The following is a 17908-nucleotide window of genomic DNA, read 5'->3' on the forward strand; positions in this document are numbered from 1 at the left end:
ACACTCATATAAATATCAATACAAACAAAATGAAAAACTTTATTAAAACTTTTTTGGGGATTGGAAGCTTTTTTTTTAGATTGGAGGCTCCATTATACATACACTGTACAGCAATCATACCTCCATTATACATACACTGTACAGCAATCATACCTCCATTATACATACACTGTACAGCAATCATACATTCAGTATACATACACTGTACAGCAATCATACCTCCATTATACATACACTGTACAGCAATCATACATCTATTATACATACACTGTACAGCAATCATACATCCATTATACATACACTGTACAGCAATCATACATTCAGTATACATACACTGTACAGCAATCATACCTCCATTATACATACACTGTACAGCAATCATACATTCAGTATACATACACTGTACAGCAATCATACATCCATTATACATACACTGTACAGCAATTATACATCCATTATACATACACTTTACAGCAAGCATACATTCAGTATACATACACTGTACAGCAATCATACATCCATTATACATACACTGTACAGCAAGCATATCTCCATTATACATACACTGTACAGCAATCATACATTCATTATACATACACTGTACAGCAATCATACCTCCATTATACATACACTGTACAGCAATCATACATTCATTATACATACACTGTACAGCAATCATACATCCATTATACATACACTGTACAGCAATCATACCTCCATTATACATACACTGTACAGCAATCATACATTCATTATACATACACTGTACAGCAATCATACCTCCATTATACATACACTGTACAGCAATCATACCTCCTTTATTCATACACTGTACAGCAATCATACATTCATTATACATACACTGTACAGCAATCATACCTCCATTATACATACACTGTACAGCAATCATACATCCATTATACATACACTGTACAGCAATCATACATCCATTATACATACACTGTACAGCAATCATACCTCCATTATACATACACTGTACAGCAATCATACATCCATTATACATACACTGTACAGCAATCATACCTCCATTATACATACACTGTACAGCAATCATACATTCATTATACATACACTGTACAGCAATCATACCTCCATTATACATACACTGTACAGCAATCATACATTCATTATACATACACTGTACAGCAATCATACATCCATTATACATACACTGTACAGCAAGCATACCTCCATTATACATACACTGTACAGCAATCATACATTCAGTATACATACACTGTACAGCAATCATACATTCATTATACATACACTGTACAGCAATCATACATCCATTATACATACACTGTACAGCAATCATACATTCATTATACATACACTGTACAGCAATCATACATCCATTATACATACACTGTACAGCAAGCATACCTCCATTATACATACACTGTACAGCAATCATACATTCATTATACATACACTGTACAGCAATCATACATCCATTATACATACACTGTACAGCAATCATACATTCAGTATACATACACTGTACAGCAATCATACATTCATTATACATACACTGTACAGCAATCATACATCCATTATACATACACTGTACAGCAAGCATACATTCATTATACATACACTGTGACTGTACAGCAATCATACATCCATTATACATACACTGTACAGCAATCATACATCCATTATACATACACTGTACAGCAATCATACATTCATTATACATACACTGTACAGCAATCATACATCCATTATACATACACTGTACAGCAAGCATACCTCCATTATACATACACTGTACAGCAATCATACATTCATTACACATACACTGTACAGCAATCATACATCCATTATACATACACTGTACAGCAAGCATACATTCATTATACATACACTGTGACTGTACAGCAATCATATATCCATTATACATACACTTGACTGGATGGGATTTTAGATACATCCCTTCCTCTCTAACCCACTCTTAACCACGTAACAACCCCTTCTCCCAATAGAAGAGACACTGACACCTGCTGTGGGAAAATTGGGCCGTGTGGCCCATTTATTTAACAAACCAATAAATAACATTTGAATATTTACATATAAACATAACCAAACTGGAGGGCACTCCCCTCCCCCAACCGGATTTGTGCAACACGCTTCTTACCCCTGGCCGCAAGCCCCTGGCCGCGAGCCCCTGGCCCAGGGGCACCCCGGTAACCTTCCGCACAATCCCTTGAACTCCTGAGGCCCAGAACCACCACCAGGAGGCCCAATTGAACCATCTCAAACATTTATCTTTCAAACTACTAACTCCCCCGGGACCCTTTCACATGCCTCCCCCTTATCAGAATCCCACCCACCAAGCGTTTAAAAAAAGGGCGGGCGGGCGGGACCTTCTTCTCGCTTCTACACGCCGACTGGTGAGTACCCTCCCCCCCTGGGGCACCCCCCTATATACACTCCTCCCCCTCCCCTCCAGATGACCTCTCTTTCACCCCACTCTCGAGCCACCTGCTACTGTCCCTTAAAGGAGCAGCAGCCATTTAACCCTTTAACCCCCATTCTCTTGAAATATACCTCTAACCCCATTAACCCTTACTAACATCTGTGAGGGCCACTAAAACCCCCGTCAAGACGCCACTACGCCAGGGGTTCCCCCGCTCCGTTTGCTCCCATGACTGGATGGGATTTTAGATACATCCCTTCCTCTCTAACCCACTCTTAACCACGTAACAACCCCTTCTCCCAATAGAAAAGACACTGACACCTGCTGTGGGAAAATTGGGCCATGTGGCCCATTTATTTAACAAACCAATAAATAACATTTGAATATTTACATATAAACATAACCAAACTGGAGGGCACTCCCCTCCCCCAACCGGATTTGTGCAACACGCTTCTTACCCCTGGCCGCGAGCCCCTGGACCAGAGGCACCCCGGTAACCTTCCGCACAATCCCTCGAACTCCTGAGGCCCAGAACCACCACCAGGAGGCCCAATTGAACCATCTCAAACATTTATCTTTCAAACTACTAACTCCCCCGGGACCCTTTCACATGCCACAGATGAAAGACAGTGACACCTCACTGACCTTCATCCCGCCACACACGCAACGCCAGCTCAATACCCCCTTGCAAGGCCAACGCCCACAAATCCATTCCAATGTCATTTAAATGAATACCATCAGGATCCAAGAATTCCCAAGGCTCCCCCTCCAGATCAGTGTGCCTCACCACTATCCCCCCATTCCTACGAACAAAACGACCCACCTCTTTGTTGAGCTTGACCCGAGCCTTATTCAAGCGATCCACCGACCTGGCGTGCCGCCACACCCGCCGAGCCACCATGTCAGACCAAACGAACAACAAACCTGGAAAGGTAGATTTTAGCCTCAGAATGTCAAGCTTAATGTCTCTAATTAACTCCCGTGACGATCGAAGGCCCAAATCATTGCCCCCAGCATGCACCACCAAGATGTCCGGGTGGCGGTCCAAAGAAGCGTTGAACTGTACCTCAGGGAGCACCCCGCACCACAGCATGCCACCAATTCCAATCCACCGCAACACCGCCAGGTCCCTCGAAAAACCCAGCTGCCTCCCGTCCCGTCTCACCGCAGCCCGGATCGCCCCCCTCCGAACATAGGAGTGACCAAAAATCCACACCAAGCACGGATCACGACCTGAAAAACACAAACAAGAAAACATAGCAAGCAAAATAACCCACGTAACATAATCATAACAGATGGGGACGAACATACAGACGAAAACGAGCAGACTCCCATCGCCCAATCCGCCGAATCACTTCCTCACCCATCCCCCACCGGGCCGCCTCAGTGGCGGCCCCTATTCTAAATGAATGAGAACTGTAATCCCCAGGATCTAGCCCCCGTGCCTTCAAACATCTACGGAAAACAGACACAAATTGAAAGCGCGAGAGAGATGACCCATCCCTATGCACTAAAAAAGATCCCATACCATCCGGCCTCACTGACAGAAACGCCCGCACGCATCGCACCGGGCACACCAAGGACCCTGGCAAATCACCTAGAACCACCCAACAACCCCGACCTCTCAGATCAGTTTTGGACCTGCGTAAAAAACAACTCACCCCCTCCGCCTGCAAAATCACATCCCCATACAACAAACCCCCAACCACCGATCTACTCTGAGCCACCAGTTCCGAAATTCGAAAGGCCCCAAAAAAGGCCAACACAAACGCCACCCGAAACAACAGCACCTCGTAAGCATCCGTGCATTCACACTCCACCCGTTCCACCAGGAAACCCAACAAATCAAAAGAAACCGGGCGACGCCTATCCGGCTGCGTACCCCCCCTACGGTATCCCATAAGGGCGCGACGCACTAAAAAATGCTTAGTGGCATCCCCCAGGCCCCGCACCAAAAACCAAAACGCCAGAGCTGACATACGGCGTGACACACCCGAAACAGACACCCCCGACTCAAACTGCATCCCCACAAAATACAGCACCACAGTCACCCAGTCCTCAGTACCAGCACACACACCCACCCTCTCCAGTAACACCTCCCATTCACCCCAAACCTTCGAATACGCAGACCAAGTGCGAGCACTCAGTGACCTCTGAATCAACTGCGCCGCCGCTCCCAAACCACGCTCCACAGCCAATCGGGGCAAGGGATCCCGCACCGCTCCGCCTCCGGTGCCAGCACGCGAAACCTGTCCCACTGTGAACGAGAAAGAGAATCAGCGACAACACCTGTTGACAACACCTGGAACATGTACAGCAACAAACTGCGCATTCAACAACAATCCCCGCAGAACCAAATGACGAAGCAAGCGCAAAACCGGCGGAGAACTAGAAGTCTGATTATTAATCGCATGGACCACCCCCATATTGTCACAACGAAAACGGACCCTCCTATCCCTCAGCCGATCCCCCCAAATTTCCGTTGCCACCACAATAGGAAACAGCTCCAACACAACTAGATTAGCCACCAAACCCGCCGCACGCCAAGAATCCGGCCACCCCGCCGCACTCCACTCCCCCTGAAAAAATGCCCCATAACCTACCGAACCCGCTGCATCGGTAAACAATTCCAACTCAGCATCATCAACCACCTCCGCCATCCACATGGACCTGCCGTTGTAAACCGACAAAAAGGAATCCCACACTTCCAAGTCTGTACGCACCTCCCCAGACAACCTAACATAGTGATGCGGAACCGTCACCCCCGCCGTGGCCAAGGACAAACGTCTACAAAAAACCCTACCCATAGGTAAAATCCTACAGGCAAAATTCAATTTCCCCAACAACGACTGGACCTCCTTCAAAGGTGCCCTCTTACAACGCCGACACTGCTGCACACACTGCCTCAAATCCGCCAACTTATCCTCCGGCAAGCGACACTCCATACGATCCGAATCAATCACTATACCCAAAAACTTCACCACCGTGGACGGTCCCTCCGTCTTATCAGGAGCTAACGGGACCCCAAAACGCTGCGCTACCGCCTCCATAGTATGCAACAACACCGAACAAATCCGAGAGCCCCTGGGCCCCAAAAAAAGAAAGTCGTCAAGGTAATGCAGCACAGAGGACCAGCCGGCCTCCTGGCACACCACCCATTCCAAAAAACAACTAAAAGCCTCAAAATACGCACATGAAATCGAACAGCCCATTGGTAAACAACAATCAACATAATACTGACCCTCCCAACAAATTCCTAATAAATGAAAACTACCCGGATGGACCGGCAACAAACGGAACGCCGATTCCACATCCGTCTTGGCCAATAATGCCCCTTGTCCAAACTTCCGAACCCACCGCACCGCTGCATCAAAAGAGGTATATGTCACCGCACACACACCCTCCTCAATCCCATCATTAACCGAAGCCCCAGCCGGGTAAGACAAATGATGTATCAATCTGAACTTGCCCGGCTCCTTTTTAGGAACCAGGCCTAGCGGTGAAACCACCAAATCCGCCAATTGCGGGTCCGGAAAAGGACCCGCCATCCTGCCCAACGCCACCTCACTTTGCAGCTTAGCCGTGACCACCTGAGGATGACCATAAGCCGAAACCAAATTGCGCCCCCCAACCCCCTGCGCAACTGCCGAACTGGGAATCACAAAACCCAAACTAAAACCCTCCTCCAACAAAACCGCCGCCGACCTATTTGGGTACTGTCTTAAAAACGGCCGCATCACGTTCACCCTCACTGGAGTCGCCCCGGGACGCTGAAGCCTCAGCTCCCTTTCCTTTCCCACGCTTAAAACATCGGGAGAAACTGTGAGCCCCCCCCACACCCCGAACATTCATGCTTAAATTTACAATCTGAGAGGAAGCGGCAATGCCCTTCATTATACTGCCAACAGCAGCCCCGACGCGAACCGGCCGACTGTCCGGCCGCTGAGAAACCGCCGGCCGCCCCCTGAAAGGGCTGAGACCCCCCACGAGGAGCGGCCATAAGTCGCATCCATAAACTTATGTCCTTATGATCCCACCTCAAGGAAGCCCGGACCGCCTTGCGCTGACGAAAATGCTCGTCATAACGCAGCCACGCCACTCCCCCATACACCCGGTATGCCTCACCAATAGAATCAAAATAACAAAAAAGCGCCGAACAATGTTCTGGTGCCTTCTCCCCAATAACACTCGCCAGGATAGAAAAGGCCTGCATCCAATTAGTAAACGTGCGAGGTATCAGCCGATACCGCCGTTTCTCCTCCTCCTCCTTCTTACTCTCCTCCGGCTTCTTCCTATCTAAATTAAATTTTTCCAACGGAAGCAAGGAGAAGATCTCGACATATTCGTCCTTCCAGATCTTCTCCTTCACTTCCGGTTTCAAGTGAGCCCCCAGGGGCCCCTCAAAACAGACATACACTTCCCCTTTCGCGGAGTCCGCCATACGGACATCCTCCGCCGCTGCCTTAGCGACCGCTGCAGCTCCCGCAGCACCTCCACCCACGGCCGATGCCACCACCGACCCGCCCCCCGCTGGCGCCTCAACCTGTACTCCCGCCGCCGGAGCAACCCACACAGGAACTGGGGACGCCCCCACAGCCGTACCCCCAGGACGCCCAGACAAAACACTCATTAACTGTGAAAGCAAAACCCGCAACCCCCCATCCCCCGTCACATTCAAAGGAACAGGCCCCAACCCCAAATCCCCAGAGGACTCACCAGGCTGACCCGAAGCCGATGCCCCAGCAGCCGCAGGCCTGGGCGTCCGCTCCCTGGAACCGCCGGCCGCACTCCTGTCATCCAGCGCTGTTGAAGGTCCCGCCAAATCCGCTCCAGGCTCCCGCCGACGAATGACCGCCTCACCGGCCGCCCTCCTTTCCGGATTCGCCAGCTCCTCTTCAGCATCTGCAGCACAATCAGAAAGGGAAGAATCAGAAGGAGAATATTCCCCAACTGCAGTTCCAGACCTGCCATGCCGACTCCTACCACCAGGTGGCGCCCTCTCACTGTAGCACTCTGGATCCTGCCGACCTCCAGCCAGCCCATCTTCCCTCACAGGCAGAGAGACGCTGACAGAAGATCTCCGAGCTCTGGCCTCCCCTGCACTCCCGGAGCTCTGCTGCTGTGCTGTACGCTGCTGGGCTGCACTCAGAGAAGGTGAGCCAGCCGTGTCCCTGCTGCCTCCGGGCCTCCTCTCCTCTGCAGACCTGGCCCCAGAACGCTGCCTAGAGCCCGACCCTGCACTGGACAGGGCCGGCCCTGCCTCCCCTCCTCCACTCTGCCGGGCCTCACGTCGGGCAGATGAAGAGACCGCAGCCGCCATCACAGGGGGACCGGCAGCTCCGGCCGTCCCCCGTTCACTCCTGGTGCCCTTCCTCAACGATCTCCGGCCTGACACCCCCACCTCAGGGACGGCCGCACCACCACCCGGGCCGCACAGTGGGGAAGGAGCGGAGGGACCAGCAGCTGCCCCCCCTCCTGCATCCTCTGCCCTACGCCCTGACACTGTCCCCCGGGAAGCGGCACTGGAAGTGCCCCCACACACTGTACCTGCCATCTCCCGGGAAGACCGCACAGGGCTCAGGCACCGCCGCCTGCTACGGGGAGTGGGCTCAGGACTCAGACGCTCTGGAGCCCTGGATCTACGGGACCCGCGCCGCAAGCCAGGGAGGGGGCCAGCCTGCACCCCACTCCCGATCCCCAGGACCCCCCGCAACTGTTCCTGCACCCAAGCATTCCCATGAGACGCTGCAGCAGCCCGGAGGTGGGTGAAAAGATCATCCAGGGACGACATGGCACCTTCTTCTCGCTTCTACACGCCGACTGGTGAGTACCCTCCCCCCCTGGGGCACCCCCCTATATACACTCCTCCCCCTCCCCTCCAGATGACCTCTCTTTCACCCCACTCTCGAGCCACCTGCTACTGTCCCTTAAAGGAGCAGCAGCCATTTAACCCTTTAACCCCCATTCTCTTGAAATATACCTCTAACCCCATTAACCCTTACTAACATCTGGGAGGGCCACTAAAACCCCCGTCAAGACGCCACTACGCCAGGGGTTCCCCCGCTCCGTTTGCTCCCAGTACAGCAATCATACCTCCATTATACATACACTGTACAGCAATCATATATTCATTATACATACACTGTACAGCAATCATACCTCCATTATACATACACTGTACAGCAATCATACCTCCATTATACATACACTGTACAGAAATCATACATTCATTATACATACACTGTACAGCAATCATACCTACATAATACATACACTGTACAGCAATCATACATCCATTATACATACACTGTACAGCAATCATACATCCATTATACATACACTGTACAGCAATCATACATTCATTATACATACACTGAACAGCAATCATACATCCATTATAAATACACTGTACAGCAAGCATACCTCCATTATACATACACTGTACAGCAATCATACATTCAGTATACATACACTGTACAGCAATCATACATCCATTATACATACACTGTACAGCAAGCATACCTCCATTATACATACACTGTACAGCAATCATACCTCCATTATACATACACTGTACAGAAATCATACATCCATTATACATACACTGTACAGCAAGCATACCTCCATTATACATACACTGTACAGCAAGCATACCTCCATTATACATACACTGTACAGCAATCATACATTCAGTATACATACACTGTACAGCAATCATACATCCATTATACATACACTGTACAGCAAGCATACCTCCATTATACATACACTGTACAGCAATCATACCTCCATTATACATACACTGTACAGAAATCATACATCCATTATACATACACTGTACAGCAAGCATACCTCCATTATACATACACTGTACAGCAAGCATACCTCCATTATACATACACTGTACAGCAATCATACATCCATTATACATACACTGTACAGCAAGCATACCTCCATTATACATACACTGTACAGCAATCATACATCCATTATACATACACTGTACAGCAATCATATATTCATTATACATACACTGTACAGCAATCATACCTCCATTATACATACACTGTACAGCAATCATACATTCATTATACATACACTGTACAGCAATCATACATCCATTATACATACACTGTACAGCAATCATACATCCATTATACATACACTGTACAGCAATCATACATCCATTATACATACACTGTACAGCAAGCATACCTCCATTATACATACACTGTAAAGCAATCATACATTCATTATACATACACTGTACAGCAATCATACATCCATTATACATACACTGTACAGCAATCATACATCCATTATACATACACTGTACAGCAATCATACATCCATTATACATACACTGTACAGCAAGCATACCTCCATTATACATACACTGTACAGCAATCATACATTCATTATACATGCACTGTACAGCAATCATACATCCATTATACATACACTGTACAGCAATCATACATTCATTATACATACACTGTACAGCAATCATACATCCATTATACATACACTGTACAGCAATCATACCTCCATTATACATACACTGTACAGCAATCATACATTCATTATACATACACTGTACAGCAATCATACCTCCATTATACATACACTGTACAGCAATCATACCTCCTTTATTCATACACTGTACAGCAATCATACATTCATTATACATACACTGTACAGCAATCATACCTCCATTATACATACACTGTACAGCAATCATACATCCATTGTACATACACTGTACAGCAATCATACATCCATTATACATACACTGTACAGCAAGCATACCTCCATTATACATACACTGTACAGCAATCATACATCCATTATACATACACTGTACAGCAAGCATACCTCCATTATACATACACTGTACAGCAATCATACATTCATTATACATACACTGTACAGCAATCATACATCCATTATACATACACTGTACAGCAATCATACATCCATTATACATACACTGTACAGCAATCATACATCCATTATACATACACTGTACAGCAAGCATACCTCCATTATACATACACTGTACAGCAATCATACATCCATTATACATACACTGTACAGCAATAATACATCCATTATACATACACTGTACAGCAATCATACATTCATTATACATACACTGTACAGCAATCATACATCCATTATACATACACTGTACAGCAATCATACATCCATTATACATACACTGTACAGCAATCATACATCCATTATACATACACTGTACAGCAATCATACATCCATTATACATACACTGTACAACAATCATACCTCCATTATACATACACTGTACAGCAAGCATACCTCCATTATACATACACTGTACAGCAATCATACATCCATTATACATACACTGTACAGCAATCATACATCCATTATACATACACTGTACAGCAATCATACATCCATTATACATACACTGTACAGCAATCATACATCCATTATACATACACTGTACAGCAAGCATACATTCATTATACATACACAGTGACTGTACAGCAATCATACATCCATTATACATACACTGTACAGCAATCATACATTCATTATACATACACTGTACAGCAATCATACATCCATTATACATACACTGTGTCTGTACAGCAATCATACATCCATTATACATACACTGTACAGCAATCATACATCCATTATACATACACTGTACAGCAATCATACATTCATTATACATACACTGTACAGCAATCATACATCCATTATACATACACTGTACAGCAATCATACATCCATTATACATACACTGTGACTGTACAGCAATCATACATCCATTATACATACACTGTACAGCAATCATACATCCATTATACATACACTGACTGTACAGCAATCATACATCCATTATACATACACTGTGACTGTATAGCAATCAAACATCCATTATACATACACTGTACAGCAAGCATACCTCCATTATACATACACTGTACAGCAATCATACCTCCATTATACATACACTGTGACTGTACAGCAATCATACATCCATTATACATACACTGTACAGCAAGCATACCTCCATTATACATACCCTGTGACTGTACAGCAATCATACATCCATTATACATACACTGTACAGCAATCATACATCCATTATACATACACTGTACAGCAAGCATACCTCCATTATACATACACTGTACAGCAATCATACCTCCATTATACATACACTGTACAGCAATCATACCTCCATTATACATACACTGTACAGCAATCATACCTCCATTATACATACACTGTACAGCAAGCATACCTCCATTATACATACACTGTGACTGTACAGCAATCATACATCCATTATACATACACTGTACAGCAAGCATACCTCCATTATACATAAACTGTACAGCAATCATACATCCATTATACATACACTGTGACTGTACAGCAATCATACATCCATTATACATACACTGTGACTGAACAGCAAGCATACCTCCATTATACATACACTGACTGTACAGCAATCATACATCCATTATACATACACTATACAGCAAGCATACCTCCATTATACATACACTGACTGTACAGCAAGCATACCTCCATTATACATACACTGTACAGCAAGCATACCTCCATTATACATACACTGTACAGCAAGCATACCTCCATTATACATACACTGTACAGCAATCATACCTCCATTATACATACACTGTGACTGTACAGCAAGCATACCTCCAATCCATTAATAATGGATTGGATGTATGATTGTTGTACAGTCACAGACACAGTGTATGTATAATGGATGTATGATTGCTGTACAGTGTATGTATAATGGACAGGCTATCTTTAATTTTGATTGGACCCTGGGCAAGCAATTTTTTTTTGGGGCCCCCCGCTCCCCCACCCCCATCCCACACACACTCGGGATCAGTACAGGATCAGTAATGTAATGTATGTACACAGTGACCTCACCAGCAGAATAGTGAGTACAGCTCTGGTGCATAATACAGGATATAACTCAGGATCAATACAGGATAAGTAATGTAATGTATGTACACAGTGACCTCACCAGCAGAATAGTGAGTACAGCTCTGGAGAGAAGGTGTGTTCTGCTGAGCTCCAGAGTTTCCCAGAGAAGCAGTGATTTTCTTCCACCCCTCCCCAGGTGTGTGGCAGACACCTGGGTAGGTTTTCCTGCTATGGAGCCCCGGGAAGCTGGGGCTTCATCTTGCACCCCCCCCCCCGTTCTCGGCTGGCGGGGTGTGCAAAGGAAAATGCAACAGCCAGTAGTCAGGATGGGGTGAGGAGATCCACCAGGGTCCACAGCCATGTGGGGCCCCCTCCCCCGACCTCAGCTGGGAGCTGCAAAGCTTCCAGCAGAAGCTCATCCAGGCAGCGGAGTGGAAAGTCTGCATCTGTTTCCTCAGAACCCCAGCAATGGGGGGTAAAGGGGCCCAGAGAATCCCTGGCCAGCTTTGGGTCCAAAATCCAGGCCAAGATGGCTCAGTATGAACAGCTCGGAAAACAACTAAGAGGCCTCAGAGAGGAGCTGAAGTTTGCAAGACTGTTGAGACCCAATTAGCTCCGAGCAGGCTATAACTACCCCTCCCCCTTACTACAATAATTAATTAAATAATAACTGACACAACAACAATTCAACTTTTCCGTGGGTGGGGATCGGCCACAGCTTTATTTATAAAATTACTTATATAAATAACAATTTAACTGTAACAAAGACACCGATTGGCTTCTTGCCAATCCGAGAGGTGCTGCCACACTATCCTGTGTGGAGGTCTACCCCGGGTTGACCCCGCTTTCACCGTCTTCTTACCGCCAAGCTGTGACTTACAATAAACAGAGATACAAAAAGGGAGGGAGGGAGGGCAAAACTCCGGGTCCTGGGCAGATTGAGGGGGGAAGGGAGGCACCACAGCTATAAATACCCTGGGGAGGGCCCCTGAAAGCCCGGGAAACTATTAGACCCCTGATTGGTGCACTCCTTCCCCCCCCACCCATGGGACATACCACTATAGTTAGCAACAGGTTTTTACAGGCGGGGGAGGGGGCTAAAAAACATTGCCTGTATATTTCTTAACCCCTTAACTGCTCACCAGTCAGGGGGCAAGCTAGTTATGCACAGCTTGCCCCTCCAGACTGTTGAGACCCAATTAGCTCCGAGCAGGCTATAACTACCCCTCCCCCTTACTACAATAATTAATTAAATAATAACTGACACAACAACAATTCAACTTTTCCGTGGGTGGGGATCGGCCAAAGCTTTATTTATAAAATTACTTATATAAATAACAATTTAACTGTAACAAAGACACCGATTGGCTTCTTGCCAACCCGAGAGGTGCTGCCACACTGTCCTGTGTGGAGGTCTACCCCGGGTTGACCCCGCTTTCACCGTCTTCTTACCGCCACGGAGGAGACCAGTTAGCCCTACACTGGGCTCCGACCCCCACCCAAGAGATACTGGATAGCCAACACCTGGGGCCAACTCAGCCCCCCGAACACACCCAACACATTTCCTCTCCAGGAAAGTCGCCCAACACATTTCCTCTCCAGGAAATTCGCCCAACACATAACCTCTCCAGGAAATCCGAGGTACCTGCCGCCAGGTCCTATGTTTTTGCATTTTATTTTATTTTTTTTATTTTTTTTGTATTCACTAACTCTTGTGTGAACTCATTTCTCAGACTCGCCCATACACCGAAGAGTGCTGCAGCACTCGCACCACCTTGCGGAAAGCCGCTCGCAAAACAAAAACACATGTGGAAAACATCAAACTGGGCGAAAATAGCAACGCAACATGCAGATCGCCCGCGCCCCACGCGCTGCGCTACCCTCTCCGGAAACTGAGCCCTCTCCGCCGACACCGACACAAAAAGAGAGCGAATCCCAAACTCACAACACCCCCTCCTACAAAGAGAAGCCAAAACCCAAAACAGACAATCGAGGGCGGGGAGCATAAAAGAAAAAGGGGGGGGGGGAGGCCCCCACCGCAGTCCAGTCAACAATAGGACGACAACCGGAAAAAACAGTCATTCGTGGACCCTCATGCAGCACAAGCTGTGTGTCCCAGATCGCCTAAGCAATCTCGGACCGACGGACCTGAAAACGCACAAAATAGGCACCCAAAAAACACATCAGACACCCAAGTGTCATGGAAGGAGACGAGGAGAAAGAAAGTGCCCCATCCACCTAGCCCCGAAAAAAGCCAGAGCAAAACCTCGGATCAGAAAAAACGACGCAAAAGCGACAACCAAAAATCCGACCCACAGCCGCCACCAAGCGACCCAAAAACTGATAGGAAAAAACGGTCGCCGACAGCAAGGCCACCCGCTCACGGGCCCAGCCCCTAGGTATACACCAACATCCCACCAACCGCAAAGCAGAAAAGAAAAATCACCCCCCGCCATGCGGCAACCTCACCCCACTGGATCGCAGCACAGTGGGAAAGCACCCTTTTTTTTTTTTGCACTGAGTAGTAGGTGATTCACACGAACAGGTGAAGATACCCAGCGTCACATACTAAAAATGTTAATTGGATACATGCAGAATACAGCCCAAATCTCGAACCTCCTTGGATAGGAGACACAGCAGTTAACTTATTTTATCACAGCCTATCAAAACGAAATAGGAAGTCAAACAGCAGAACCTTGTAGGTACAAAAAACAAAACCCCTATCCACAGACACATTTGGAACCTTCGGGACCCTCCTTGACTGTAGACATCCCGGCCTCCACACCAACCCCAACTACTCGCAAGCGCCTCACCGTGAGTGCGACCAAGTCGCAGGAGCCACTAAAGCGGACCAAGAAATACACCAATCTCCACGATGACCCACAGGCCGAAAATTTTACCACAACTGTATCACTCAGTCCTACCCCGGGACCCGAACCCGAGGTGGTCTCCCATTCCACAGCCACATGAGCAAACCTTCCGACTCCACCCGAGGGAGCAACCTCCGGAACCACTGCCAGAGAACGGGACAAAGCGTCAACACCCAATACCGACCCCAGGGAGTACAGCCGCAAAATAAACCTTATCACCAAACAGCGAAGCACTAGGTGCAACAAGCCGAGCGCAGGAAGAAAGCCGAAAGAAAGAAATAATAACAGTGACAACGCCCCAAATGTCAGACCGACAAAACGCCCCCGATCACTCAAATCACACCCAAAAAAGAAAAGCATCACCAAATTATAGCGCAATCAAGCACAGGGGCCACGCCAACCCACACAGTACCGTTACAATCCTAGAACATGAACTGCCAAAGCAAGCACCCAAAGTCCCACAACCAACACCAAAGGAAAAAGCGCAAACAAAAAACCCAAGCATGGCAGAAACCCACTGACTACCAAGACACCCAGTAGTAAACCACCCTGCAGCACCACTGAAAAACCAAAACACCACACCAACAACCAACCAAACCAGCCACACCCGGGAACAGAGCGAGCTCCCCATGAGCTGCAACGGGGGACTGAAAGCAGGCCTGTCCACTGCATCACGCCTGAAAAAACCCCAACCAACCGGAACGTCAGCCCTTAGTGCACCAGGGGCACATATGCGGGGGCACAGATACCACACACCCTCGGCGGCCAGAGACAACCTGCAGGAAAAAACTCATGTCATTTCAGAGCTAGCGGTACTGCAGCAGGACTTTGCCTCTGACCGCCAGGGGGGTGTCTGCTCCAGTAAGGAGGGAGGGAGGAGAGCAGGGCAGGTCAGACAGGTACTGGTAGTGGGGGACTCAATTATTAGGGGGACAGATAGGGCGATCTGTCACAAAGACCGGGATAGCCGAACAGTGTGTTGTCTTCCTGGCGCTCGAGTTCGGCACATCGCGGATCGGGTTGACAGGTTGCTGGGTGGGGCTGGAGAAGACCCAGCAGTCATGGTACATATTGGCACCAATGACAAAGTAAGAGGTAGATGGAGTGTCCTTAAAAAGGATTTCAGGGACTTAGGCTGCAAGCTTAAGGCAAGGACCTCCAAGGTAGTATTTTCTGAAATATTACCTGTACCACGAGCCACACCAGAGAGGCAGCGGGAGATTAGGGAGGTAAACAAGTGGCTCAGAAGCTGGTGTAGGAAGGAGGGGTTTGGGTTCATGGAGAACTGGGCAGACTTCGACTTTAAAGGAAACAGATTTCTGACTATAGCTAAAGACCATTATCTGTCCCAAATGGTGCAGGGCCTGACCAGAGGGGGCGCCCTACTAGACTTAATATTTACCAACGTACTGAAACTGGCAGAGTAATTAATGTGCAAGTAGATGGACACCGAGGAAATAGTGATCATAATGTAATACATTATAACTTGTTCTTCAATAAGGGAATCTCTCGAGGGGCCACAAAAACAATGAACTTTCGAAAAGCAAAGTTCGATCAACTCAGAGAAGCCCATAACAATATAAAATGGGATAATGTCCTCAAAAATAACAATACTGACACTAAATGGGAGACTTTTAAAAATATCTTAAATTTTCACTGTAAGATGTATATACTTTATAGGAATAAAAGGGTCAGAAATAAAAGAAAACCAATATGGATGAATAAAAATGTTAAGGGGGCAATAAATGACTAAAATAAAGCATTTCAGTTACTAAAACAGGACAGCAGTGAAGAAGCATTAAAAAGCTATAGAGAAAAATGTGAAATATGTAAAAAACAGATAAAAGCCGCAAAAATAGAGACAGAAAGACTCATTGCCAAAGAGAGTATAACTAACCCCAAAATGTTCTTTAATTATATAAATAGCAAAAAGGTCAAAAATGAAAGTGTTGGCCCTTTAAAAAATGATGAGGAAGAAATTATAAACGGGGATCAGGAAAAAGCAAATATACTAAAATTCTTCTCCACTGTATTCACTGAGGAAAATGAAATGCCAGGTGAAATACAGTGTGATAAGGTAAACTCCCCAGTACAGGTCACCTGTCTAACCCAGGAAGAAGTACAGTGCCACCTACAAAAAATCTAAATAGACAAATCACCAGGTCCAGATGGCATTCACCCCCATGTTCTAAAGGAATTAAGTAATGTAATAGACAGACGCGGAGGTGTTGAGGGGCATGTGTGGAACTCCGCTACTCCTTGCTGGGATTTGAATAGACTGGCCCAGACCCTTTCTTGTGGATGGAGAGTGGAGCTGAGTAAAACGATCAGACTTTACATGTGATGAATATCTAACAGTGCAGAAGCCGGTGAAACCATTGATTAATACCCCGGCAATATTCTGAACAGCAGCAGCCTCTTGCACTGGCCCCATGTGGAATGGACAATATTGGATGCCTGACTCTCTGCCTGGTCACTCCTCCTAGCGATTTGGAGAAACCGGGACTCATGGACTAAATTGAACAACTTGGTCTTAGCAGAATTCCTCTCTCATGAAATTGAACCCCTCCCTGGACCCAATAAGATCAGTGACTCTGGGGGGTGATTGCACTGTCTACCAGGGGGAGCG

At 46.8% G+C, this 17908-nt stretch overlaps 1 protein-coding gene across 1 annotated transcript in view; it reads right to left on the reverse strand.

Moving 5' to 3' along the window:
- Positions 1-2852: 2852 nt before the first annotated feature.
- LOC130298336 (collagen alpha-2(I) chain-like) overlaps positions 2853-17908 on the reverse strand; it is a 64499-nt gene continuing 49443 nt past the window's right edge. The window contains exons 1-2 of the mRNA XM_056551265.1: positions 7160-8244; positions 2853-3676 (exon numbers count right to left, since the gene is read on the reverse strand). Of these exons, the coding sequence (XP_056407240.1) occupies positions 3081-3676; positions 7160-8234 (1671 nt within the window). The 5' untranslated portion in view covers positions 8235-8244 and the 3' untranslated portion in view covers positions 2853-3080. Of the gene's footprint in view, positions 3677-7159 lie in introns of the transcript that reaches the window.

This window comes from Hyla sarda (assembly GCF_029499605.1).
Source record: "Hyla sarda isolate aHylSar1 chromosome 2 unlocalized genomic scaffold, aHylSar1.hap1 SUPER_2_unloc_13, whole genome shotgun sequence".
Taxonomy (NCBI): Eukaryota; Metazoa; Chordata; class Amphibia; order Anura; family Hylidae; genus Hyla; species Hyla sarda.